At 47.2% G+C, this 27,906-nt stretch overlaps 1 protein-coding gene across 3 annotated transcripts; it reads left to right on the forward strand.

Annotated features, from left to right (window-relative positions):
* The first annotated feature begins 39 nt into the window (after positions 1-39).
* On the forward strand, positions 40-27,905 carry LOC136427152 (mucin-22-like). Of its 3 annotated transcripts, XM_066415910.1 has the most exons (14): positions 40-811; positions 5,374-5,434; positions 8,039-8,134; positions 8,598-8,666; positions 9,366-9,431; positions 10,467-10,544; positions 11,903-12,037; positions 12,272-12,373; positions 12,938-13,056; positions 13,611-13,813; positions 19,593-20,797; positions 20,982-21,110; positions 21,298-21,516; positions 21,931-22,143. In XM_066415910.1, exons 1-14 carry the CDS (start codon positions 285-287, stop codon positions 22,093-22,095), a joined length of 3,174 nt encoding a protein of 1,057 aa, XP_066272007.1. In that variant the 5' UTR covers positions 40-284; the 3' UTR covers positions 22,096-22,143. The 3 variants fall into 3 exon arrangements, with proteins under 3 accessions (XP_066272007.1, XP_066272008.1, XP_066272009.1); XM_066415911.1 differs by lacking the exon at positions 20,982-21,110; XM_066415912.1 differs by lacking the exons at positions 20,982-21,110; positions 21,298-21,516; positions 21,931-22,143 and adding exons at positions 26,203-26,264; positions 26,420-27,905 and having other exon boundaries at positions 47-811.
* The last annotated feature ends 1 nt before the right edge of the window (position 27,906 follows it).

A 27,906-nucleotide genomic window follows, 5' to 3' on the forward strand; every position in this document is an offset into this window, starting at 1 on the left:
TGAGCGTGTATAATAGGCGGGGACACGCCCACCCGGGGTTGGCACGCTAGCGCGGTGTCATTCAGCCCGTGACCTTTAGTCGGCAGAGTTGGCGCTGGGAGGGCGAGCCGACATGGCGGCCTGACGTACGGTTTGTTTTCCCGCGCGATTGCCGCCTGTAACTCCAGTCGGGAGAGTTCCAGAGTTCGTACCGAGGGCGGGTAGAGCCGTGCTGACGGGTGGGACACATTCTGCTGATCTGTGTGTGTCTAATATATAGCCAGACAGTGCGAACAGCCGTCACCATGAGTGCTACTGATAACGCAGACGGTATGGAGGACTCGGCGACTTCCGCCTCTGTCGTCACGTCGTTCACGTCGAGCGACGCCGACGACGAGGGTCTGGGGACGACGACGTACAGCGTCAGCACGTCGACGTCTGACGCGGAGAGCACGGCCAGCAGCTCCACCGTGACCGAGGTGCGACACAAGCGGTACGTGGTGACCAGCTCCGCGGGCAGACTCTCGAGCATCCCCGCCGGCGACCCGGTGGGTCCCGAGCCCCCCTCCGCCCCCACGGCCGACATCGTGGCTCTGAACGCCCGCTTCATGTACTACGTGGACCGGGTGCGCTTCCTGGAGCAGGAGAACCGCACGCTGCGCCACAGTGTGACGGAGTTAGAGATCCGCTCCGTGTCGCCCGAGATGTACCGCACCTTCCAGCAGGAGATAGACCGCGGCCGGCAGAAGGTGTCCGACCTGAACGCCGAGAGGTCGCATCTACAGGTGGAGGTGCAGCGCCTGGAACGGGAGATGCGCGCCTTCAACTACAAGTGAGACCTTGTTTACTTGTTTATTTGTTGTTGTTGACAATGTCACAACTGGTCATGCCATATGTTTTCTTTTGTCGTTTTCAGTTCCTGTTTTTGGTACTCACAGAAAACTATTTGAAGTGTTATTGCCATACGGTTTCTAGAGTCATAACAATACAACGCCAATCAACCACAACCACACGTACGACTTTGTTTATTTGTCGAATGTGTTGTACTGTTACGTTACCTGTTATATTTTGAGTGCTCCGTAATGATTCTATGTAATCTAGGGACGCTTAAGAATTAGGTCATTGATCCGAGTGTAGTGTGCTGGTAAAATAGATAAATTGAATTGAATTGAATATTGATAATGTAAAAGGATCATAACACATGCCTTTTTGTCGCTGAAGTTTTTTTTTTCTGGTACTCGCAGAAAACTATTATAAGTGTGGTTGTCAAACATATGGTAATTTGTATAGTCATAACGATACAATACAATCATTGTCAATATTGACCGACGTGGGCTATATATAGAAACACAACACCGGTCTAAGGCCCACCAATTCATTTTATGCTTCTCGTATTTGAAAAAAAAAGAACTGGATTAAAAGACCAACATAAAAATAGAGTCTGTACCTTTGCACACATATTTTCAGGGAGTAGATATACATGTCCTACCTCCCCCAGCCCTCTTTTTTCATCCTGACCTTATGCCCAATTTGTGCTATATAGGATTTCTGAGACTAGAAAAATTAACTGGCGTGGTCTAACACCTGTAATTTGCTACAACGGAGAAGCCTATGTTACCCCCACCCCCAACCACCCCTCACTGAAACTGCTATCAGTGTTTCGTGAGGGAATATTGTTCTCCTCGAGCTCCCAGCCCTCTGTTTTCATCCCGACTCTTTGCTGAATTTGTGCTATAGAATTTCCTACAATTGGTGGTGACTAACACTGGTAATATGCTATAGCGGAGGAAGCTATGCCCACCTCCCCCCCCCCCCCCTCCCTGACATATGTTCTACTATCAGAGTTCGGGTTGGTGTCGTTATCAGTGTATAGGCGTGAGCTGGTACAACCCACCCTACACAATCATGTTTCACATGTCTGCGGACGGTTTTATCGGCTCAAGTTTCCTGGCACGAGTCATTTAACCCTCAAAACGTCACTGCCCGACTGTCCCGTACATGTAATGGTGAACAGCGTTGGCACTATGAGGGTTAATCATTAAAGTTTTGTTTTAACCCAGTTATTGGGTTGTACACATGAATCTGGGTTAGTTTTAACCCTCCGAACGTCACTGTTCCGTACATGTACTGGCCCAGCGTTGACACTATGGGGGTTAATAATGAACGTTTTGTTTTAACCCAGCTGTTTTGTTTTAGTACACATGTATCTGGGTTAGTGCTGTTTGGGTTGTATCAATACAGTATGTGTACAGCCATGCTGTACTGAAGTACCCACATGGCGTGTATGTACATTAGGGCATAGGCCGGGTCACATTCATTGTGTGATAGATTTATGGTAGCAAATCGGGGGCATTCTTTGGACAGTTGTAGCTGTGTCGTACACAATTCCGCCGTCTTCTAACATATAATGTATAATGTCGTCGTATGTCCTTGTCAACATTCGCGTCTGTCGATAACCTCGAAAAAGAATGCTACGACAAAACAAATTTGTTCGACGTATGTGATAACCCCATAGTAAGGCACCATGGCAGGCTAGGCGGGTAGATGCGGCCAGAGTGACGGCACGCGTTTTCATATTTGTTGGTTGCCGAGGAATTCTAACTGCCCCCCTCCCACGATGGTTATCAGGGCGTGTACCCAATACAATGATGAGTCTGCCAAGGTCACATTGAGGCCACCATGTTTGTTGTCGTCAATTAGGGACGTACCAAATGTTATTGTGGGGGCGGAGTTCTAGACTTCAGAGTACTAGTATTAAGTTAAGTAGCCGCTTTACTTGCGACAAATTTTAACTTTTCACTAATTTCTCAAGAAACGTAAAACCTTAAATCAAACTCCTAACCCTGATCCCCATTTCGTTCCTTCCTCCAATAGAAAGGAAACCACGTTCTCTTGTCCGAGAATAAACCTTCGGCCGAGGACATTAGATAAAATAATTGTCCTTGCTTTGACCAATTAAAATGCAACTTGTCATTCTCGAATTTGCACAGGGAAAACTCTAAAGTAACAGTAGGTAAACGTCCTGTTCTTCTGCTGAAAAAAAACACAGAAATAAAACCGTTTCATACGAAACATCACAATTATTAAACAATTGAATAGATCCGCAGCAAGTTTTTTTGACATTTTCGGACAGTCAGTCCCCCTTCTGTGATTCAGTGGTTTCTCCCCCCCTGATTGACATGCGCAGCGCGTCGCGCCGACGTTGCGTGAGTCGCCCCGTCCCAAAGTGGCTCCGATGATTTATCATATCAGTCATATCGGAACATCCGATAGTCTGGTAGTCTGGGACCGCGGCCAAACGCAACGGAACCTCCCGGGATCGCTTCCAAACGACACAATAACTGATTGAAAACAAGAGCGACTTATAGGATTTCACTTTCATCTCTGACAAAATGTCATCCACTTTAACCACTTGTTCAGACATGTCGTAAAACTGGTCTTACATGACGTATCATAAGTATATCAAATAGAACATACTGAAGTCATTTAGGATATGAAGCGAAAAGCACCGAGGCAAAAGTTTTACGTTTCAAACCCCAAACCCACGCACTCATGAGTCAACATCTGGGCGTTACTTTAGTAGGAACAAACTTAGCAAACTACACAGGAAATAACACAAAACACCTGGATCGTTTTACAGTGACCAATGTACATCTTACGAACAGTTGCAAGAATGGTACTTATCATTTGTATGCCTTACGAACAATTGTGTAAGAATAGTACTTGATCATTTGTATGTCTACCTTTTTGGTGGAGCTGTTATGTTAGCAAGGCCCTTTGTAACCAGAGATTCCTGTCTGAGATGCCCTTTTGTTCCATGTATTGTCCGTGTGAAACTATCGATGGAAACCTTAATCCAAGACCAGGGGGGAGGCTGACTTACAAATCTAGAAAACTCTCAACTTTAACCGTAGGGAGATTGCGCAAAAATCCCCCAGTGTAACAGAGACACCTACACATGTAGACATAGATCTTGCAAATCCCCCGTATTATGGGCATTGATGATATTGCCAACCTTTCACAGTGCATACCGCCCAGATACCGGTATCAATGCGACAATGGCGACTCAAGATGGCAGCTAAGCGTTTTATATTATGTTTGGAAGTTAGAAAACAATGATAAATGCATAACTTTTCTGCCTTACGTCGGATAGGCCGAACGCCATTTTATTCCCTCATGGACAGATACACATGAGGACTCATTTATTGAGCACTATGTATTTTGGGATGTAAGGCATAATCACAGTAAAGCGACGGTTTCTGTTGTGGTCGGTGTGGAAATTTAATTGCAGAGCGGGTTGAACAGCCACCTATCCAGGTAATTTACCTGTGTCAGGTGACCTCTGACCCGGCGTGTTGAAAGGTCAATGACCTGTGGGACAGTTACCCCCCGTCAGACAACAAGTGTCACAAGTTGCTTGGTTCGTGTTGAATAACTTTCCAACACAATTATCCTTCAAAACGTGATGTGCGTCCTTTCACATCCCACTGCAGTCAGAGAAGACAAGCAGAAGTCGAGTATCCCCTGCCTTTAAACTTATGTGTACATTGTATACAAGTTACATATATATAACCTCTGTGCACTCTGGATTGTTCTTTGCCCGATGGCTTGTTAAGTTACAGCTATCCTTCTTGGTATGAATTTTCAAGGACGTTTCTGATATAACTTTCAGCTATGACAATTCTTAATGCGTATCTCCTCCGATTTGGAATGTCAGAAAAAGACCACCATGGTAGATATCATCTCAAAGTCAAGATGTGAGGAACATGTGAACGCGTTGTGTTGTCGTTTCCTCTTTCCCTTCTCCATTTTTTTATCGTTACAGGTTCTGATAAGTAGTTGACCCGTAAATACCGCGCAAATTGTCCGCCGCATGCCGCAACATTAGCCTGGGGGAGGGAGTGAAGTGGTAACAACACAGCAGAATGTCCTCGAATTCATGGCGCCTAATCAAAGTGTCACGGACGATATCATTAAAGACTGGCTTAGATAGTGGGCAGATATGGCAGAGGATAAATAGGGAACGGCTACAGTCAAACCTGCCCAAGAAGACCACTCAGGGGACTGATAAAATCTGGTCTATGTGCACAGGTGGTTACTACAGACAAGATTCTTTATTCTTGTGTCAACTTTTGAAGGAAGTATCTCCGGGACAACCAAAAAAGTCCCAGTCCCAAAGGCACCAGTATTTTCCCCTGGTAAATAAATATAAACCAACTAACAAACAAACAAATAATCATTTACCAGGTGTCCTTATATAGAGGTGGTCATTTCTACAGGTTTGACTGTAGATACGATAAGTAGCGTATATAATATAACCGGCATGTATGCTGTAATAGATAAGAAAAGAACAGAACTTCCCCCTAATATATCGTCTTATTTTCTCCCCTTCAGAGTGTTCGAGGAGAGCAAGAGCCGCAAGGAAGCAGTGAGGGAGCTGGAGAAACTAAAGACGGTGGGAGCAGTAAATTTATTTATTTATTTCTGTTTTCTTTATCCAGGGTGGACGCACTCAGTGCTAAACGCACTGCTTTTCAGGCGTGCCCTGCACAACGAATGAATGAATGAATGAGTGAGTGAGTGAGTGAGTGAGTGAGTGATTTTTTATTGTGCCATGCCAAAGAATTTCCCAGCTCACATTGGCTTATGTAGCACAAAACTTTGAGGTTTTTGTATTACAACACATGTAGGTACGTAGCTGAATCACACTTCATGTCATAAAAGATACACATATGATGCCCATAGCTTTGTAAAAATGCTATTTAGAAATATACTACAACTAATATTCTTATCATCTTGAATATTATGTAGATAGAAACAAAATTGACGCTGTCCTAATTGAACCCCAGATACCGAGATACCGCGGCTAATCTTTGCGTTACTTCCACACGCCGCGCTGTTTATATACCGGTAGTGTTAATGCCGTTTAGGAAAGTCTATGGTTCTTATAAGATCAGAATTAATAGCTCGGCTATTCCTCAATGACGTTACACAGCCAGATTAGGTCGTGTCGGCTTTAAAGGGAGGGGGTCGGTGGATCCGTGCGGAACAGCTGAAGTCATCTGTCACTAGACCGGGTCCCTCTTTCTACTGATGCACCTTATATCTCCTCTGTAGTTCACACATAATTCATTGCTAAAGAAGTGTATTTTGTAAGTTGTTTGTGTTTTGTTGTCTTTCGAATCATACTTTACATCATAGATCATATTCAATGTGTCTAGTAATGAATCAGACAGATCCTGTTTTGGTCGCTCAGCGATCTCCACCCAGTGGATAGGGGTATTAGGAATCGAACGTACCGTCTGTGCCGACTCGGGTTTTGCCAACAAATATTGTGCATTTCACCAAGGTGAATAAATATGGTTTCATGGTGCGGCACATGATATTTGGGTATTTGCCAGTTCACCCTACAATGATGAACTCTTGTGAAGAACATGCCAATATCACTGTAACTGCACTGTCCTATCATCACTCTACAGAAACACTAGATCGCTAGTCAGTAATGGTGTAGATAATAGCTTGTCCTTTGGAACAATGGCGGGTGAACTTGAGTATAGACCCAGTCCGACATGTTAGCTGATGTATTATTGAACATAATCAATAATTTAGCGGCACCGTTTTTCAAAGCTGTCCCTGGTGCAGAGGCGTCAGGTCATTTCAATGATTCTGGTAACATCGACTCATTTGGGTTTTGGTTCCACAAGGGAAACATAAGGGCACACCTGGCCTGTTATTCCGTCTGGGTCATTCTTATGACAATTAATGCAATGTACATGGAGCACACTGACAACTTATCTTTATTTGGTATGTAGCATAATGTAATATCACATGATATCAAGGTATCTGCGTTTGTATATGTAGCTGGTATAACTACCCTTCGGCGTAACACAGCGGCTTCAGCGTTTGATCGGTGATTCGTTTGTAGAAGATAAGGAAGGACAAATTGAATTCCCGGGGGTGATCTTTAAATTTGTTTAGAGCTTACTTTTGATAAGGCTACGATCGTGGCTGTACAACATGAGTACGATACGTCAATAACAACCTGACTTTGTTGAGAGGACAACATCTATAAGACCGAATGATCCCTGCAAACGTTCCATTCACCAAGCGGTCCGACCGGTGGCTGCCTGACCTCGGACGAGCTGACCCGGAACTAATTCTACATTTACCCAACAAACCTCGAGGTCATATCTATTAGAATGTGTCCCTTTAGAGAAATCAGTGGACCAAGTAACAACAAAGGCCGCCTGTCCAGTCTGTTCTGCGTTTCCAGAATATTTCCTAAACTGTGTCAATGAGATGCAAACACACAGAGTCTTACATGTAGTTCGTGGGACAAGGTGCTTATTTGGAAACATCAGTGATATAAGTGGCATTGCCGGCTCTTCTGACACGGTTACCATGGCGCCCTAGGCCTCTAGCTGCGTAGTCTTTTGGAAGCACAGTTTAGAAGCGCTGTACTCATTTTGAGACCAAACACTGTGAACCCAAAACTTGAAATATCAGGGTGTGTTGACAGTGTTTATTATGTATGTTTAAGTGTATGTTTGAGGGGCTTAGAACTGCCAAAGAAGAATGTGGTAGACAGATAAGCGTAACGCTATTTCACATAATGTCCGATTCATCTAAATCACTACTCTGCTTAGCTGGAGTCCCGTGGAAAATGATGATATAAACCGTTTACATATTGTGACCATCCACTTTAGTACTGAATGTCCATTGTCTCTCAGAGACCCGGGCTCATGTCTACCGTACTGTCTATCAGAAAGTTTAATTTCCTTCACTGGGATCAAATACCCACCAAAGGGTCGCCATGTTTAGTCAGTCTCGCACTTTCATGTGCCTGTTTAGAAATAAGGCTAACACAACATTGCCTCCGTATTAGAAGCGAAAAGCTGTGACTAACCTCTTTGTGATCTGCAGAAGGTACTTTTCGCTTACGACAAAGATTGTTGATTGCTTGTGAGTTTCTTAATTTCCCATAAAAAGGCCAATCATTAAGAACACACACAAAATAAGCTGTGACTAACCTTCCCTTCCCCCCCCCCCCCACACACAGGAGCTGTACGAGACCAAGAAGGCGTACAAGGACGCCCAGGACAACCTCCGGCTCAAGGCGCAAGAACAGGACTTCAAGACACGCACACACGAACAGGTGAGTAGGAAAGGGCTCATTGTAAAGACACACAGGATCGTCCAAAATACAAACTATTAGACATAGTTTTGATTTCATTTGAATGATTTGTATAAAAGACATACATATTATAATCGGCGTAGGTAACATCGTCTTTGATTTAGAACTACAGCCGCACGATTAGGGACTTGTAAGGTGTTTGCGATCACGTAATTGTGACGTATGAAACTATAGTCCACCATGCCGAACGGTGAAACCTGGAAGGTACGTTTTATAAACGGTTACAATCACGAAGAATGACATTATTATACATATCATCCTCATCATTTTTTGTCGTGTCCGTACTGTGACCAGTTCAGGCCGTCTAGGTGGGCTTCATGTAGGTCTCGATTGGTGACATTTTGACACAGTTTGCACTCACTGTGAATGTGTCCCATAGTTGTGTTAGGATGAACACATCGACATTCACCCGTCCCCATTTCAGGACGATATCTCTAGTTCTACCTGCTCCGCTCCTGGCTCTGTTCAGGGCGGCCCAGTCCCTCCAGGGCAGGTAAGTATCATGTTTTAGGGACTCGCAAGGAATCTGAAGAGCTTCATTTTGTGGTAGAGTGTCGGAAGCTTCCCAGCGGTCTAGTCGGTATTTGGCAGAGTCCGCAGGGTTTGAGTTTTGTACAGAACATCTTCTTATATGCTGGTAGTGGTGTAGAGCACAGTCTTGGTTCTAGCTCTTGCAGAAACATCTGAGTCAAGGAGTGAGAACCTCGTCGGATGCTGATGGAAGGTGGTGCAATACTTGCTGTTAGCTGGTATATGGCATACAGGGGTATCTGTTTCAGCGCTCCTGTACGGCAAGAGGCGTTAAGCTCAGCATCCACTTTTTCAGTGTGGCAGGACTGTTCCCATACCGGAGAGCAGTATTTGGCTGTAGAGTAGCATAACGCTGCAGGCCGGGCGGTAGATCGCAGGGATCACAAGGATTGCATTATACACTTGATCATGTATACAGGTCTGACTCTTCCTTCATCGAACAACCAACATGGCGATTGTGACATATATCAGAGTTGACACCATGAGCGTGCAAGTTCCATTCACGCACCTGCCTCTGATTTTGAATGGGATGCCGGATCCTCGAAGGTTGGTATCCAGGCTGGATCTGTGCCGCTGCAGGTACGATATCTCTAGCTAGAGTTAGACGCAGTATTGTAATTTACGGTCGTTTGATTGTTCTCTATCTTGTCTTGTCCTTCAGGAGGTTAATGAGGTTCGTAAGGAAGTCCTGAACATCTCCCTGGAGCTGGAGAAGCTGCGGAATGAGGTGAGTCATTACTCATACGTCACGTGAGGGTTACGTCATGACTGCACCAATAACAAGGCTGCAGGGTTCCAAACACGATCATCGTATCTATTCTTCAAGCAGAGGTTTCGGTCGGGGGGTAGTAGTGGCCTGAATTATATCTTTGTCGGCCTCCCTCCACGAAAAATTGCAGCCACCACAAGCCCGTCGACCGAAAGCACTGCTTGGAGAATATACATTTTGTTGCCTCTTGTTAAACTGGAGCAAAGAAGACTCCATGATACAAAACGGGATTTTCATCGCAACTCACTGTACACATGTATGTTAGTAAGCGAGTAACATTGACCCAGAACTTTAAGTGAAAAAAAATTTCATTGCACCTTTGGCCCTGAATGTCAGTTCAAACGACGATGCATGATCAAATAAATCTTAGCAGTATTTTTTTCCGTTCCCCCGATTCGGTGTTTTGAAAACCAGTCCAATGACAGATGTGTGAAGCCGTCAGGGCTGTAAATGAGCCGTGGAGTAGGTAACCATAGTGACAATTGTCTGGCTAAGTACTGGACCGGGTTGTAGCCCATCGGGCCCGTAAATAACCCGTGCAATTGGCCACTGATGCGGGCGGTAGTAGGTATAGTTTTCCGCCAGTGGGATGCGGCTTGCTCACAGGTGTTAGACCAACATCGCCTACACGACATACATGTAGTTCCGCCTTTCCAGAGGTTTACATTGAGTTCGAGGTTAAACCAATGTTGAAACTTCGCGTCGACACTATGAGCCATCCTTCATCGTTTTGAAGGCAAGACCGGGCTCATGTTGACTTTGATTTAATAAAGAATAGAGAGAAAAAAACACTGTGCTACTCATGCCTTTGGTAAACTAGTTTGTTAGAAGGTAACGAGTTTATCCATATTGACTCGCGTTGTTATACTTTTTATACGTGTCATGTCTGCAACGCCTCAGGCTGTGGGATTCCGCATGACCATCTTATAGCCTCATTATTTGTTGAACCATTATAGACATTGTTATAGACATTGACCTGCAACTTGATTTCAGAACACGAAGGTTGAGATTGACATCCTGGGGACGAAGGGAGAGCTGCAGCAGTACATCACCGGAAGCGAATTCGAAGGGGTAGGAGCCGGTCGCCCCCCTCCCCATCATGGCGGTGCTATTGTCTTAGGGGAACAGATTTTTAAACCTTACTAACCACATTTCTAGTACTACTTAAGCACAACCCATTAGCAACAGTTCCCGGGGTGAGAGGTCGAAAAGGTCTATTCTTTAGTATTTGCTATATTCAGAACATGGTGACAGGACTATCCTAACGGTCAAAAACATACTTATTTCTTCCTTTCTCAAGATCTTACCCTATAACGTAGGTCCTCCTGTGCCTACAGTCATATTGGCAGTATCCATCTAGACGTGTCGGCTGCCGCTTCCTTAGTCTTTTTAAATTTGCAGAGGATGTTAGCTCTTTCCAGGTACTCTTGGAAAGCTTTACGCCAGGTGTCTTTGGTCTGCCTTTCTGGTCTGCCTCACCTGGTGGTGCCCAAGTCTTAGCAGTCTTTGAGTGTCGCTGACTCGGAAAGCGTGGGATGTGTCTTCCTACTTAGTAATACATTCTTGTCTTTGACAATGTGATGATGTCACGCAGTGGTTTGCACTTGACCCTTCTCAGGATGTTTTCGTTGTCGTTGGTGATGTGTTCTTCACTTCTAGGACTTTCCTCATAATCCTCTGGTGAAGCACATTGCTTGGTTAGTCTAGTAGCTTCCATGTTGCACTTGCGTGTATTGCTGTAGGCAGGATTATACTGTTATAACGACGGAGTTTTGTATCCAGATCAATGCGTTAGTTGACCAAAAGCAGCGCATCCTTGGATATTAGGCTCAACCTCGCCGCTGTTTCAATGCTGCTAAGGTAGCTGGACAGCTCTGCTATTGACACTGATTTCGAGGAGTGGTTGGGTTTTTTTTTCCCACTTCCATTGCCTTGCCGGTCTTCTCTATGCTCACACGCAGCCGAACGTTCCCAGCAAACTGTTCTAGCTTCCTCAGAATGTCTCAGGCTCTGCGGGTCTTGGTTGTATTCAGATAGCAGGGCTGCCAGAAACGGTTCATCAGCCCGGTTAGCATCTCCAGTGTACATCATGCATGTTCTCTCAACACCATCTCTGACTATAGCATACAAGGTCCATGCGTCATATTTCTTGGCTGCTTCCTTGTACTCCGAACTTTTCTTTTCCAACTAATATTTTTTGGCTGTACGGTTGTTCGTTTTCACTTGAAGGTTTAGTTGCATGGTATTGGTGTTTCCTTTCATTGTCTTCAGATTTAGCTCTTTCTTCAAATCTCTTTCACCCTTCATCTTCATCTTCTTTCTCTGAAGGGCAGCTCTTTGTTACTTGACGGTCTTGGTCACGGTACTGGTGCTTTCTGCTTGCCTTCTCTTATCATTAGTGTAAAGCTGAGCGTGTTGTTCCGTCCCAGAATGCACAGCTGGAGGCGGATGTTCGTCAGGTAGAGCATTACCTGACCGCAGCTAGATTACAGAACAGACAGGTTGAGATTGACATCCTGGAAGCGCAGGAGGAGCTTCAGCTGTACATCACCGGCAGCGAAGGGGTAGGAGCCCCCCTCCCCAACATGGCGGCACTGTGGGTCTCTGGGGAACCATAACAGAATTTTCACCTTCTTATTACTAATCGCATCCCTAGTGACACTTCAGGAGAAACCACTTCCGGGTGAGAGGTCGACAAGGTCAAATCTATTTGTTATGTTCGAAACATGGGAACAGGGTTATTTCTGAGACTGTTGCTTCTTTATTGGTGTAAAGATGTTCGTATTGTTTCTACCCAGAATTCACAGCTGCAGGCGGAAGTTCACCAGGTTTCCCACAATGCCAGCACGGAAGTGACGCAGTACGTGTCGATGCTGGAGAAGAGGGAGGTCGAATTAGAGGTGAGGCAAAAATGGACGGTAATGGACAAAAAACCTGCTCTTGGCACGACCTCTTGTTAAGAATTTTATTCGACACATGATATGGCCTAGACTGAAACAAACTCGATGGTGTTAAAGAGGAACTGTCGCCAACATTTAGACGTAGTAGGCATATCACTGTCTACTTTTACAACGTGAAACTTGGAAGAAATCATTCGTCAAATAAGTATTGGTTCTAACTGTAACAACCAACCAATCTTCGAGCAGATCTTCTGGTGGCAAAACAGTATCCACTGGCCAGCGGAAGACCTACTTGGAGATTAACCATCAACTTTGTCATCACATGTTATTACGTTGATGAAGGTTAGACATTCCAGGTAATAAGATACGCCAAAAAATTGTTACCCAAGCAACTGGATAGAATTTCGAAATTTTGTCTAATTCCATCCAGTTGCTTGAGTAACTGTTTTTGGCGTATCACATGTTATTGTTAGTCAGCTTTCCCTACCATAACCTATGGGCTGCAGCTAACCACCCCCTTATGCTAGCACCATTTGCCTACTGACATGTTGTGTCCCCATACAGACTCTACACCACAGTCTGCAGGAACAGCGGGAGGAGTACGAGAAGCTGATGCACATGAAGCTGGACCTGGAGCTGGCGCTGAAGCACCACGGACTGGACTACACCACCATACAATACGAGTCAGTTATGATCATGGTCATCTTCTTTTCTTGGCTTTCCATCCTTTTTATGGGGCAAAAATGATTCAGGAACAATGAGTGAGTGAGTGAGTGAGTGAGTGAGTGAGTGAGTGAGTGAGTGAGTGAGTGTGTAAGTGTGAGTGAGTGTTGAGTGAGTGAGTAAATGGGTGAGTGAGTGAGTGAGTGAGCGAGCGAGGTGTGAGTGAGAGCGAGTGAATCAGTGAGGAGTGAGTGAGTGAGTGAGTGTGAATGAGTGAGTGAGTGAGTGAGTGAGTGAGTGAGTGAGTGAGTGAGTGAGTGAGTGACGGTTCTCATACAGATAAGCAATATACTGCAGCATGTAGTGTGAAAACATATTTGTTTAGTGGGGACAGGATCAAACTTTCGACTTAATTCAATTCAATTCAATACAAATTTCATTTATTGATGAATCAGTTATGCGAAAGAAGACAGCAGGCATGTCAGTAAATTTGAGCAATTTTTGTATTGGATCAAAACTTTATTAATCAAATCAAATGTGTAAAAAACTTTTTCTCTCTTTGTTTGTTTTCCAGTGTGCACGACTGGTCCCCGTCCCACCACCACAGATCCTCCACGCCGAAGGGCACGCCGATCCGCCGCCGCCCCCTCCGTGACATGGACCATTCCAACAAGAAGCGGAAAACCGAGCACCCCTCGTCTGCAGATGGTTCCTTCCTGGCCGATGAAGCTGCTTATGTCTCTGCTGAAGGCGGTGGTTCTGCCAGCTTCGCTACTGGTGAGGGGCGCGCTAGGCAAGATCTAACAAACCGCTATGCTGCTAATAATGCGGGGCTATCCCAGAGTTTCGGAGATCAGGGTTTTGGAACCCAGGGGTTTGGAACCCAGGGTTTTGGAACCCAGGGTTTAGGAACCCAGGGTTTCGAATTCCGGCCAAGCCCTGTTGGTGTGGGTGTTAGTGGTGTGGGTCTTGCTGCAGACACCCATGCGGGTCCAGCTACTGCTGCAGGTACATACCAAGGTTTGAGAACCCAGGCTAGCCCTGCAAGCATGAGTGTGAGCGTTGGTGATGTGGGTCATGCTACCGCAACCCATGCGGTTTCTGCTGCAGATGCATACCATGTTTTGATAACCCACGCTGGTCCTGCTGGCGTGGGTGTGGGTGTTAGTGGTGTGGGTCATGCGACAGAGACCCATGCGGGTTCTGCTGCTCCCGCTTTCCCCCAGGGATTGGTGACCCATGTTGGTCCAGCTGGTATGGGTCATGCTGCAGAAACCCATGCGGGTTTTGTTTCAGGCGCAGCTTCATTCCAAGCAGCTGGTGCCCGTCATGCAATGCAAACCCATGCGATGCAAACCCATGCTACGCAGACTCATGAAATGCAAACCCATGCAATGCAAACCCATGCTACGCAGACCCATGCAATGCAAACCCATGCTACGCAGACCCATGCGGGTTATACTATCCCTACAGGCCAACCACAGACCCGTACCCCCCATGCCGATGTTGACGGTGCAAGCGCGGTTCTTGGCTCTCATGCCGAGGGTCGTGCTGGTTTCCCCGCGGCTGGGTCGGTGGGCCTATACCAGGCTGGCAACATCGGCCTCCCTCCTTCCTATCAGCCTGTAGTGTCCCCCGTCTCGGCCTCTGTTGCTGCTGCAGTCCCAGCTCCTGCGCTTGTTTTGTTGCCTTCTGGGGAATATGTGGTGGTGGACTCGAGCTCTGGTGGTGCGAGCACTTCTCTTCGTGGTACCACTACCACCGTCGTCACTAGTTTCACTGCTGCCACTAGTGCCCTTGCCGTTACTAGTGCCATTACTGCCACTAGTACCCTTGCAGTTACTAGTTCTGCGGTAGTCACCAGTATCCCTACAGTTTCTTCGCTTGCTGCCGCTCAAGTTGGAACTACTGTTACATCTAATTCATCCTCTTCTCTTGGTCCTTCGGCGAAAGCTATAATGGTAGCAGCACCTGAACTTCCTGGTCCAGAACGCTTGCTTCTTCCTTCTGGTGAATATGTGGTGGTGAATTCTACTGATAAACGCACCACTCTTGCCGGCAGTATCAGTACCACTGTTGTCACCGGCGCTACTTCTACTGCACCTTCCCTCGTGATGGCTGACGTTGAAAAAGTCTCCGTTTCAGAGCTTGTCGGTCCAAAGCGTGTTCTGCTACCCTCCGGGGAATATGTTGTGGCGGATTCTAGAGGTGGGAGTACGCATCTCTCTAGCGGCTACCGCACCACCGTTACACCCGGAACTTCTTCTACTGTTTCTGTCTCTAATGTGGGTGAAGTTGAAAAGGTGGTGGAATCTGAAGTTGTTGGTCCAAAACGAGTGCTCTTGCCCTCCGGTGAATACGTAGGGGTGGATTCTACTGGTAAAAGTAGCACTTTCGTTACTACCACTACTGCTGGTAACGGTACCATTGGCAAAGTGACTCATGTTGGTGGTACTGCTACCATTGATGAAGTGACCCATGCTGCGGCTGGTACTGGTACCATTGGTGGAGTGACTCCTGTTGCTGGTGGTACTGGTACCATTGATGAAGTGACTCCTGTTGCTGGTGGTACTGCTACTATTGGTGAAGATACTCCTGTTGCTGGTGGTACCGCTACCATTGGCGGAGTGACCCCTGTTGCTGGTGGTACCGTTACCATTGGCGGAGTGACTCCTGTTCCTGGTGGTACTGGTACCATTGGTGGAGTGACTCCTGTTGCTGGTGGTGCCGGTACCATTGGCGGAGTGACCCCTGTTGCTGGTGGTACCATCGGTGGAGTGACCTCTGTTGCTGGTGGTACTGGTACCATTGGTGAAGGTACTCCTGTTGCCGGTGGTACCGTTACCACCGGTGGAGTGATTCATGTTCATGCATGTGATACTGACACCATTGGTGGAGTGACTCCTGTTGCTGGTGGTACCGGTACTATTGGCGGAGTGACTCCTGTTGCTGGTGGTACCGGTACCATTGGCGGAGTGACTCCTGTTGCTGGTGGTACCGGTACTATTGGCGGAGTGACTCCTGTTCCTGGTGGTACTGGTACCATTGGTGGAGGGACTTCTGTTGGTAATGGCACTAGTACCACTGTTGGAGTGACTCCTGGCACTGGTACCACTGCCGTTTTGACTTCTGTAGTCTCCGGTACTGGTACCATTAGTGGTGTTACTGCAGTTGGTGTTGGTACTGGCACCACTGTTGAATCCGTAACTCTCGTGGAAAAAGTGGGAAATGCGCCTGGGCTGAGTGGTCCGGAGCGCATAATCACCCCATCTGGAGAATACATAATGTCTTATCCAGATGGAAGTGCTGATGTCATTGACAGTGCCAGTACCACTGTAGTTTCCGCTAGGGGTGTGGGTGAAACAACAGCTGTAGGATACTCGGCTGTAGCTGATACTAACATGGAAACTGCCATTGCCACCAGTACTACTTACAGTACAACTGTAGCATCAGCAACCACCTTGGGGGAAACGGTGAAGGTCTCTGGCTCAGTTAATCCAGAGGAGGTGAGAACCGTGGTGTCCGCTAACTCTGCTGAATCCCGTGACGTAATGCCTTCCCCTCACTTTGACGAGCCCGACACTCCCTTCCACAAAGGCGCCCCTGATCTTGCGCTTTCTGCCTCAGCTTCAAACGCCGTGCAGTCCCACAAAACCCCGCAAGCTGGCACTGTTGTCTCTGGCTCTGCTACACATGGAGGCAACACAGCAACATTTCGCATTGGTGAAAGCTATGGTGTCGTCACGAACGTCGTGCAGTCCCCCCGAACTCCGCAAGCTGGCACTGCTGTCCCTGGCCCTGCTACCCGTGAAAGCAGCACAGCAACATCTCGCATTGGTGAAGGCTGTGGTGTCGTCTCGAGCGTGATGACTGCCTCTGGTGAGTACGTAATGGCTGCAGAAGGCAAAGAAGGTGAAACAACAAGCAGCCAGGGCGCAGCTGTAGGAGGGGGAGCTGCCGCAGACGGAACCAAATTCGCTGTTGCTGCAGTTACAACAGTAGCCGGTGCAGGAGTGCAGCAGGGCTTCAATGGTGGTAAGCAGGGTACTTATAGTGAGATAGTGACAGGCCATAGCTTGCTTGAAGCACAACAGGTTAGCGACGTGTTGTCCGCTGATGACACTGAACCTACTGTTGAATGCATGTCGAGCCTATCAAACGCGCCTGGTGCTACTCAGAGCATAAGCAATACAATCAACGCTCATAAAGTCATGGAAAAGAAACGCGAAACTCCTTTCGCTGGCGCTGATGACACAACAGCTCCTGGTGGTGACCAAGCAGACGCTGCCGCGGGTGTTACAGACTCGGAGCTTGCGGGTGAGTCCTTCAGCAGCACAGTCGCTGTTGCTGGTAGCTATGTTGATGTTGACGGCAGCATAAACGCGCCTGTTGTAAGTGCTTTCATTGAGGAATATGTAAGTGGGGAGCCTTCGGTGTTACTAGAAGGTGCTTGTTATCAGGGCGTTAGCTTGGACAGGGCTGTCCAAGCGGCCACTGCATGTGTTCATCTCGCTGCTGTGGCTAAAGCTGGGGTCAGCAGCTTCATTGTCAGGTCTGATAACGAGAACCCCAACAGCGCGCACGGCATTGGCTACATCGCCAGGCCTGTGGACGGGGTACCAGACAGCGCGAACGGCATTGGCGACGTCGTCACGCTTTATACAGAGAACCCCGACAGTGCGCACGACATTGGCGACATCGTCAGGCCTGAGGACGAGGTGCCAGACAGCGCGTACGGCACTGGCGACATTGTCAGGCCTGGGGACGAGGTACCAGACAGCGCGAACGGCATTGACGACATCGCCAGGCCTGAGGACGAGGTGCCAGACAGCGCGTATGGCATTGGCGACATCGCCAGGCCTGAGGACGAGGTACCAGACAGTGCGTACGTCACTGGCGACATCGTCAGATCTGATGCAGATAACTTTGACAGCGCGTACAGTATTAGCGACATCGTCAGATCGGATGAAGAGACCCCCAACAGCGCTCACGGCATTGGCGACATCGCCAGGCCTGGGGACGAGATACTAGACAGTGCGTACGGCATTGGCGACATCGCCAGACCTGGGGACGAGGTACTAGACAGTGCGTATGGCATTGGCGACTTCGTCAGGCCTGGGGACGAGGTACCAGACAGCGCACACGGCATTGACGACTTCGTCAGATCGGATGACGAGGTACCAGACAGCGTGCACGGCATTGGCGACATCGTCAGGCCTGGGAATGAGGTACTAGACAGTGCGTACGGTCATGGCGACTTCGTCAGGCCTGGGGACGAGATACCAGACAGCGCGCATGGCATTGGCAACATCGACAGACCTGGGGACGAGATGCCAGACTGTGCGTACGGCATTGGCGACATCGTCAGACCTGGGGACGAGGTACCAGACAGCGCGAACGGCATTGGCGACATCGCCAGGCCTGAGGACGAGGTGCCAGACAGCGCGTATGGCATTGGCGACATCGCCAGGCCTAAGGACGAGGTACCAGACAGTGCGTACGGCACTGGCGACAACGTCAGATCTGATGCAGATAACTTTGACAGCGGGCACGGTATTAGCGACATCGTCAGATCGGATGACGAGATACCCGACAGCGCGCACGGTATTAGCGACGACGTTATGCCTGAGGACAAGAACTCCGACAGCGCGTACGGCATTGGCGACGTCGTCAGGCTTGAGGACCAGGTACCCGACAGTGCGCACGACATTGGCGACTTCACCAGGCCTGTGGACGAGGTACCCGACAGCGCGTACGGCATTGGTGACATCGTCAGGCCTGAGGACGAGGTACCAGACAGCGCGCACGGTATTGGTGACGACGAACCATCCACAAAGATTAACGATGCCCCAAAGAAAATGGACGTCACAGAACTCACCCAATCTGCACCATCCCCTGCGTCGGGCGTGGCAGTGACTTTATCCGAGGTCTCAACCGACGCCACGTCTAGGCCACTCGCCGTAGCTACGTCAACTTACGTAATAGAGACGGAAACTGTTGTCCCAGGGACATTCAAGACTGTTGGCAGCGAAGTGTACAGTTTAAACGCAATTGTCCCTACCGATGATGAAGACGACCTCATGGAGCGAACAGAGAACAGATTTTCTGATTCAAGCATTGCCTCTGGCATTTCCTATGAATTATCACCACCTGATAGTGGGACCATATCTATTGGTAACTCTGAATACGTAAAATAACTTTGCAAATGCTTGAATGGCGGAGTAAGCTTTCAACAACAGTACGTAGTTAAGGTACGCTGAAAGTATGGCCATCTTTCCTAAGCTTTTGAAATAATGCTGATATGCAATGCATATGCTTTGGTGTAAATAAATACACGTGCATTTTAATTCAAGTGGTGTCTTGTCTGTATACGTAGGAAGATATGGTAATAAAGCATATACTAGTGTTTGTACTTTTTCAACATGTCATATGATAAGAATGTTAATTGATTTAGACTTTTAACTGTTATTAGAGTTGTGTGGGCATTGAAAAACATGTAAGTAAAAGTTAAATATAGGAACTGTAACAGCAATTTACTTTTTCTACTTTCTCGCAGAATCCGGAGGACACTCAGGATGCGTCATCTCCGAGAGTTACACCATCGATGAGAGCACGTCACGACGGCAGACGAGGCTCGGTCAGACGAACGGGACAGCGGGAGGTGGCGGCGACGGTCAGCTGGCGATGGCGGAAACTCGTGCCGTGGACGCCCCCGGGCTTTCTGGCCCGAGACGAATTCTGACAGCGTCCGGGGAGTACGTCGTGGCGTCCGCCACATCCACGGTCCGTCACAGCGGGGAGGCAGGAGACACGGCAATGGGGATGACATTCGATCAGACGACTACGGTACGAGACGAGGACCGACCGGGTCTCTCTGGCCCGAAACGCGTTCTTACCGCATCAGGAGAGTTTGTGATGGAAGACCAGACAACAACTACAACAGTCACTACCGAGGACCGCTCCGGTCTCTCTGGCCCGAAGCGCGTACTGACCGCATCAGGAGAGTACGCCGTAGTCACATCATCTTCAGAAGATCAGACAACAACTTCAACGGTCACGACCGAGGACCGGCCCGGGCTTTCCGGCCCGAAACGCATCCTTACCTCATCTGGAGAGTACGTAGTGATATCGTCGGAAGACCAGACAACAACTACAACGGTCACAACCGAGGACCGGCCTGGGCTTTCTGGCCCGAAACGCGTCCTGACCGCATCCGGAGAGTACGTAGTGATGTCATCGGAAGACCAGACGACTACAACAACGTCCGTCCAAGCGGAGGACCGCCCTGGTCTCTCTGGCCCGAAGCGCGTCCTGACCGCTTCCGGAGAGTATGTTGTAGAAGACCAAACAACAACTGCGACCGTCACAACTGAAGACCGTTCCGGTCTTTCCGGCCCGAAACGCGTCTTGACGGCGTCAGGGGAGTACGTGGTGGTGACTTCGTCTTCAGAACACCAGACAACGACTACAACCAAAGGCGGCGTGAGCACTGAACAAGTGAAACGCGTGGCTGGCGCTCGTGAGGCCGGGACAGGAGGCTATCTGGGGACGGATGACGTCGACGGCACCAGAGTGACGTCGGGCGGGTACGTTGCTGAGTCGTCCACTGAACAGCGCGTGCGCGAGGGTGGTGAAGGGACCCAGAAGTACTCGATGGGCGTCACGGAGACAACTACAACAAAGAAACGCCGATCGAAAGGAGGCAAGGGCCACGCAGAAGGTTCTACGACATCCTACAGTTTACACCAGGAAACACAGACGGTTAGTCTTCTCCATCTGTTAATTTTATATGATGAACAGTGCCATGCTCGTCAGAAGACTTTTAAGATTGTGGTTGCCAGTTATCCCGATTAGTATACTTTAGATTGTATTATTGTTGGGAGGTGGTAAAAAGCAAATGCCTTCTAAAGAAGTTGCGAACATATCACAAATATTTCACTTCCAGAAGCACCTGAAGGTAGACGGCAGTCGTGACGAAGTGGATTATAAACAGGACAAGAAAGTGGGCGTGCTTGGGCATGCGCAGTTGGATGTGACAAACTGGAGTTCCGTTAGTCCTGTTTTTAACGAAAAAGTGGTACATCTGTCGTGTTTTTTAGCCTCAATTTGGATGGTAGAATAGATGGTATTGATCAAACTCTAATGGACGTGGATTATCTGTAACTGAACGCCTGTCACTTTTTTTAAACCTCGCGAGTTTTTTCAAATTATCAGTTTTGCCTTTTATAGTTGCCACAAATCTAATGTCGTATCTTCATTAGACTGGTGACTTGGAAACACATGGCCGATCGACCGATGACGTATACGTAGCACCTAGTGCCGTAGCAACAACAGCTGTTGCAACTGCCGATATCAGTGAAAAAGTGGAGGGCAAAATAAGCATGGAAGATAGCGGTGTATCTGTGACAATAAAGACTGACAGGAACGCACATAGGGAGAACAGTCAAGAGGAGACCGTCGTCACAACGCACTATCTGGGGGTACAGATTTTCTAGTGGGCGCTTTTTAGGGTCTTTTTTATAAGGCGCTGGGCGACAGAGGTGCATGTGGACCGTATGGTATGCCCATGCATTCCATCCTAGCATGTTTCTTTCTTTCCCTTTGGAAGAGAGGGCCGCTCCTGTAAGCTGCGAGACTACAATGGTGGCAAATGCGCACGGTTATAGAGAGTTTTATTTGCAAGTTCTTGCCCGAGGGCTAATTGCAACATGAAACAATGCATAGAAAAGGTAAACAGATAGTGCGAGTTAATAATGCTGACAAGTGGAACAAATGACTATTCTTAGAACTACTACGGAATACAATCTACGCTTTTTGGTTTTGACTTCTTTTTGGAAACACATACACGACGCGGCTGACATTAAATAACCTTCCTCCTTACTTAACTATTATAGAATGAACCCCTGGTGAAAGAGGATTTTGAGGAGAGAGGCATGTCTGGTCGAGAAAACGCACAGGACAAGACAACAACAGAAGCAACTTCGTTTTCCGGTAACACCCAGATGGGCGTACATATGTGGGGGAAGTTTCCCACCACGCAAGCACAGACGGTAATTTAATCCCTAATACCGTTCCGCTGAATGGTGAGCTAGGAACGAGGAGCCTCGACCTGGGGTTATGCTGTCATTGGTTCTCAAATTTTCTTCGGCTTTTATGGTGGCACATGGATGAGGGATTGGTGTGGTTGTCTACACCGAGTATCGGTATTGAGGTTTTTCGCACGATTTAGTGTATGACGATATTTGAGGCTGGTATACACACTAGTTACACTATTTTTCAAATTTTCTTAGCTCTGATGGTGGCACATGAATGAGGGATTGGTATGATTGTCTACATATCGGTGAAAATATCGGTATTGAGGTTTTTCGCACGATTTAGTGTATGACGATATTTGAGGCTGGTATACACACTAGTTACACTATTTTTCAAATTTTCTTAGCTCTGATGGTGGCACATGAATGAGGGATTGGTATGATTGTCTACATATCGGTGAAAATATCGGTATTGAGGTTTTTCGCACGATTTAGTGTATGACGATATGTGAGGCTGATAAACACAGTGGTGGCGGCAAGTTTGACCAGTGTAAGGGAAAGGCATACATGACAAAGTGGTGAACGAACCTGCGCATAATTAGTGAGCGGGAAAAGGCGAGTTTACTCAAGAGACCATGGAAACGTTATTGTGAGTGAACATTTTATTTGTAGTGCAAGAACACCGTTGCTACGGTCGTATCCTCGACTTCGTCCACGAAGCCATGTAGGAAAGGGGCTTCAGACACCGTCATCGGGATATCTGAATCCGGCGTCAATGTGACAACATCCGGCTCCAGCACCAGCTCTTCCGGATCCGGTCTCAGCCCTTCCGAATCCGGTCTCAGCCCTTCCGGATCCGGTCTCATCCCTTCCGGATTCGGTCTCAGCCTTTCCGGATCCGGTCCCAGCCCTTTCGGATCCGATTCTAGCTCTTCCGGATCCGATTCCAACTCTTCCAGTACTAAACCGCAAATCCTGTCGAAGACCAACAATACTAGCACTCTGCTGAATTCACAGCTGGCGGTGCATCTTTGGGGTCGACGTTTTTCCATGAAAAGTTCACCATCGGTAAAAATATCAATTGAATACATTGTGCACATGTGGAATGGTTGACCATGGTGGTGACCTGTCTTTTGCAGTGTAAGTAGATGCCTGCAGCATACTGGGTTTCCTGTTACACATGCTAAGTTGTAATGGTGGCTCGGTTCCAGGTTTCTTCTTTGCAATAGTTTGCAAGTTGCAGTAGTGTTTAATTTATTCCAGGATGACTGTGAACCAAATAAATAGTTGTTAAAAGGGTAACACATTTTGCAGAAATCTGTGCCTTTCTTCTTGCTTTCGACGACGCCGTGGCTTTCCTTTTACCATAGAGGCAGTTTTAATACCACCGTGTGAGGGAACAAACTGCACCAAAGTAGCGTACACTTGCTGGCTCCTAGCACGACAGCCTGAACACTTCAATTTTGCTAAATGTGTTTCTTTAATAGAAATTTTACTTTACCTTCAGGAAAGACAAACCTTGTCGGACATAAAGGCAGAGGGAGCGCCGTTGGGAGGGCCGTCTGGTGGAGACAGTCATTCCGTTACAACCGTAACATCAAGCTCTACCTCAACAGAACTCACTAGCGCCGATGGTGCAGAAACACATCCTGTCCACACCACCAGTACATTCTCAACAGACAATACAGCAGAGGTATCACATATATACTGACTGGACATTTTTATACATTACTCTGAATTTTGCCTCAGCTTTCAGTAACTCAACCTCTGCCCTAGCCAATCTTCCTTCTATAAGGTCCAACAAGAAAAAACGTAGCGGTGCAATACAGTGGAGGTGCCACACAAAATACTGATTGAACATTTTATACACTTGCTTGAATTCTCAGAAACTCAACTTCTGCCGTAGCCAGTCTTCCTTCTATAAGTTCCAACCGGAAAACAAGGTGTCGCTTTGCCTTGGCTTGGGATTTTAAAGAGCATTACTTCAGGTCATGTACCTCACATGACATTTGGTGCGTCTTTGTGGTGCCATGGAAATGATTATGGTTGCAAATAGATGCTTATTGTAATTTGCTTCCTCCTTACAGTTTTACATACATCGTTGTGGTATCAGACGGAATTGCTGTTTTCAGGTTCAAGAATCGCTGGGTGCCTCTCCCACAAAATCCGATTGGTGGCGCTTTTTCGGGCGACAGTCAACAGTCAAGACTACCGGACTGAACTCCCCGTCAGTGCAGTCAGTGACGTCACAACGCGCGTCCGGGTTTCAGCAACTGGAGTCCAACTTTTGGGGCAAGTCCCTCGGACGGGAGAGCACGCTGACGGTAAACTTGGTCTGTTTCACTCTTGGGTGCCGCCATGTTGGTTTCTGACGTCATTGGTCGGCCATCTTGTATTAAGGTCTGATTGACATGCTTCCCACGTATCCCACTCTCTCGTGGACCCGTATTGCCTATATGATTCCTTGGATTTGTTATGGAAAAGTGGAGCTTTGCTTTGCTGCTTTTTTTTTAGTTGAAGGAGTAGATGTTAGCCCGCAAGATTCTCATCGCTCCTTCTGGTGGTGATGGTTCCCACATTGCCTCGGTGAATCTGCTGGGAAGTTTCTGCTGACGCGAAAAGGACCAGGGTTGCAAATGGTGCTACTTCCTTTTATCCCTTAGGAACTTGCCATGGGGAAATGTACTTCACCAAACTTTGGTGATTCTTAGTTGAATGTATGCTTATCCATACGAATCTTCTTCCATGTCACTCCTATGTCACTTAACAAAACTATTACCTTCAGCAGAGTCCGACCGACACTACTGAGCCCACAGTCAAGTCGAGCTGGTGGAGCCGTCTGTTGGGCGGGACCAGAGCAGCCGCCGCCTCCACTGCTGCCTCAATACACGCACAACAAACCGGGGCAAGCATCTACAATGAGGTGTTCATGATCGTTTCACCCCTCAGTTTTCTCCAGTTTTAATGATAGGACTCGCTTGTTGGTAGCTAACTGCTGCTATGTGGTGCTGAATATCTCTCCGGTGAATAAAGGTACCAGAGACAGCAGGACAACAGCAATACTTCTTTAATCTGCGCTACTGTCAGTCTGGTGAAAAAATAAGAAATGACAATTTACAAGGATAAATTCCAATCTCCCTATATGCTGTCAGTGCCGGTTGCTCACTTAGAGGTCTGTAGATGCCCTTCAAGGAGTATAATAAAGCATCTGCTAAGCTTGGGTTTCAGGATTTTCGCAATAGTAAAACCTGGTGCTTGTGGTACATGTAATTGGGAATCCTGTAACACTGTTATTGTTTTGTTTTCAGACGTGTCATGGATTGTATGCATTTCATACATGGTCATGCACAGCCAAAATGTTACTCTCTACACTTATCGAAGCTCTCTAATTTGCAGATTGACCATTTCAAGTCGATGACGACGACACCAGTTTTACACAACAGCATTACATTAGCTTACAAATCATCAACTCGTAATGTCTGAGACAAAATTGTTGTTTACAGGATGAGGATGCTTCTTCTGCAAAATCCGGCTGGTGGCGCTTTTTCAGCCGACAATCGACAACGTCAAGTACGACACAGTCCTCCCAGTCCGCACAGCGCGACGTGACGTCACACAGCGCGTCCGGGATGACGCAACTAGGATCAAACTCCTGGGGCAAAACCGTCAGGCGGGAAACCACGCTGATGGTAATTTGTTTGGGAACTTCTGATTCCCTAGCTTGCCGCTTATCCCATTCTTGCACAGGATCTGCAGGGCCACGGCACGTATTCCTCTGCAGGGCGAAGGGCTTCAGGCTGCTGCTGCTGTTGTTTGTGTGACACTTTCGCGTGGTGCTTTTTTAGGCTGCTGCGCCGATAAACAGCACCCGGTGCATGCTTACACGCTCTTATGCTTGATGACTTGAGTTTGCACTGGCAAAACTTTTCCGCTTGTGACTGTTGGTGACGCATGTTCTACCGCTCGCAGCGCTTCGCTTGGCACGCATGTTGCAGGGAAAGTTTACTGTAGTGCCATTCTGCCGTATTGACCATGTATGTCTTCTGTCAACTACTTGCTTGCTTTTCATCAGGTAAACCTATTTCTTCTCTTGATTGCAATTTTAGATCTAACTACCTTTTCTATTTCTTGCAGCGTGGCGTTGACGAGACAGACACCTCGACAGTGTCTACTTCAGCTGTAACTTCCACTGAGAGGTAGGTCTCCTCACGTTAATCAACGGAAGATCTAACGAAACTAAGGTCGGTTTAAGTCCACTAACAGAAATCTTTCAAAAAGCATCATAATCGTTTTTGTGTTTAGTAATTGTAAAAAAATTATGCTTAAACATTTTTCCACCATTCACTTTCAGTAGCGTTACAAGTGGCAGCAAAACAACGTCGGAGAAAGGGGCCTACCTCGTGGATGAAAGCGGTAAGGCCTCCCGGACCTGCTTCGCGCGGATTGGCCGCCTGTGCGTCTGGCTGCTCCCGTTGTTGTTCCTCCTCCTCCTCCTCTTCTTCCTCCTGTCCTCCCTGCTCCCAGGCGGGATGCTGGGGATGTTCCTGGGATGGGAGAGAGGAAGTTGTCACCTGCAGAACAGCTTCCGACAGTCATGGAGGTTCATGCTCAAGCACAGGAGCCCCCCTCCCATCTGATCACGTGGTAATCACGTGCCCGCATCATGATCACGTGGAGATCACATGGTCATCACATGCTGTCATCCTAATCATGTGAAAAACAGTTACATGATCTTGAAATAAAAACATGCTATATGATAGACCAGATATCAACATCTTGTAAAATCATCTCATTTAACGTTCATGTGTTTGGCTAGTCAGATATTTCCTTGCGATTACGCTGTTATGACACTGGAACAGTTTCAGTTTATTGTTTAGCCAGGCGAATGCATGTCAGATCTAGACTGTGACCTGTACTTCCCTATAATAAGACTATGATACACATTTCATACCATTAGATCCTGCATGTTTTGACTGTTATCCCAAGTCGAACGCATGATGGGGCGAAATCAGCAACCTTTGTGTTTTCTATCATCATCTGTTAAACTATACTGCAATTATCTTTGGGGTTGTGTCTTTTAAAGCTGCATCATCAGGGCCAATGGTCAGGGCCAGTATACCAATAACCAGTTTTAGGTTATCTCTTGTTTTATCTTGTGAGTTGTGTGAGATGGTTATCTCATTTCTTATTTTAAAAGGTGCAGGCATACTACAGTCATGATAAAGCAGTGGATGAGATTATTCTATGCAATGCTTTAGTAGGGTCTTCCAGGTATTGTATAAGGTAACTCAAAGTAGTGCAAAAATATAAGCATAAGCTAATTAGATACAGGTATATTGGACTTGCTTGGGGCCTTAAGATATAGCTTATGAGTATATTTTTTGCTCATGAACATGTAACTTTATGGTAGAAACTTGGACCAAATATGTATATGTCTATTGAGGTACAGTGGGCGTTGGTGGAATAACGTGTTCAGACGTGATAGTATTTATTACATTTATGTTGTTGAAAATATTTGTTTCGTCCAAAGAAGGCACACGATGCAACGATACTTTGCTCTTTATATATGCATATGTTTATGGTATATTCAGTGTACCTACAAACGCCGCTGAGGTTCTGCGTTGCTTTTTTAAGTTCATCAATAGAAACTCGACCATACTGGATCTGATCTTTAGAGTATCATTATAGAGATAGCAACACAGCTGTAGGTTATGCTATCGGTGCTTCTTCTATTGGTGCAATATCTATCATTTGTCATTTTCAGCCGAACAGGCGGTGTATTCTGGTGTTCAAAAAGTGGATTTTATTTTGGTGAGTAAAACCTATCAGGGACAAAAG

This window comes from Branchiostoma lanceolatum, chromosome 2, assembly GCF_035083965.1.
Source record: "Branchiostoma lanceolatum isolate klBraLanc5 chromosome 2, klBraLanc5.hap2, whole genome shotgun sequence".
In the NCBI taxonomy this organism is placed as follows: domain Eukaryota; kingdom Metazoa; phylum Chordata; class Leptocardii; order Amphioxiformes; family Branchiostomatidae; genus Branchiostoma; species Branchiostoma lanceolatum.

Excerpts from the sequence above, each read along its gene's own strand:
- LOC136427152 (XM_066415910.1), top strand. The coding sequence starts at position 285 with ATGAGTGCTACTGATAACGCAGACGGTATGGAGGACTCGGCGACTTCC. Across the intron at positions 10,545-11,902 it reads CCGGAAGCGAATTCGAAGGG|AATGCACAGCTGGAGGCGGA; the intron begins GTAGGAGCCGGT and ends GTTCCGTCCCAG. Across the intron at positions 20,798-20,981 it reads TACACCAGGAAACACAGACG|AAGCACCTGAAGGTAGACGG; the intron begins GTTAGTCTTCTC and ends TTTCACTTCCAG.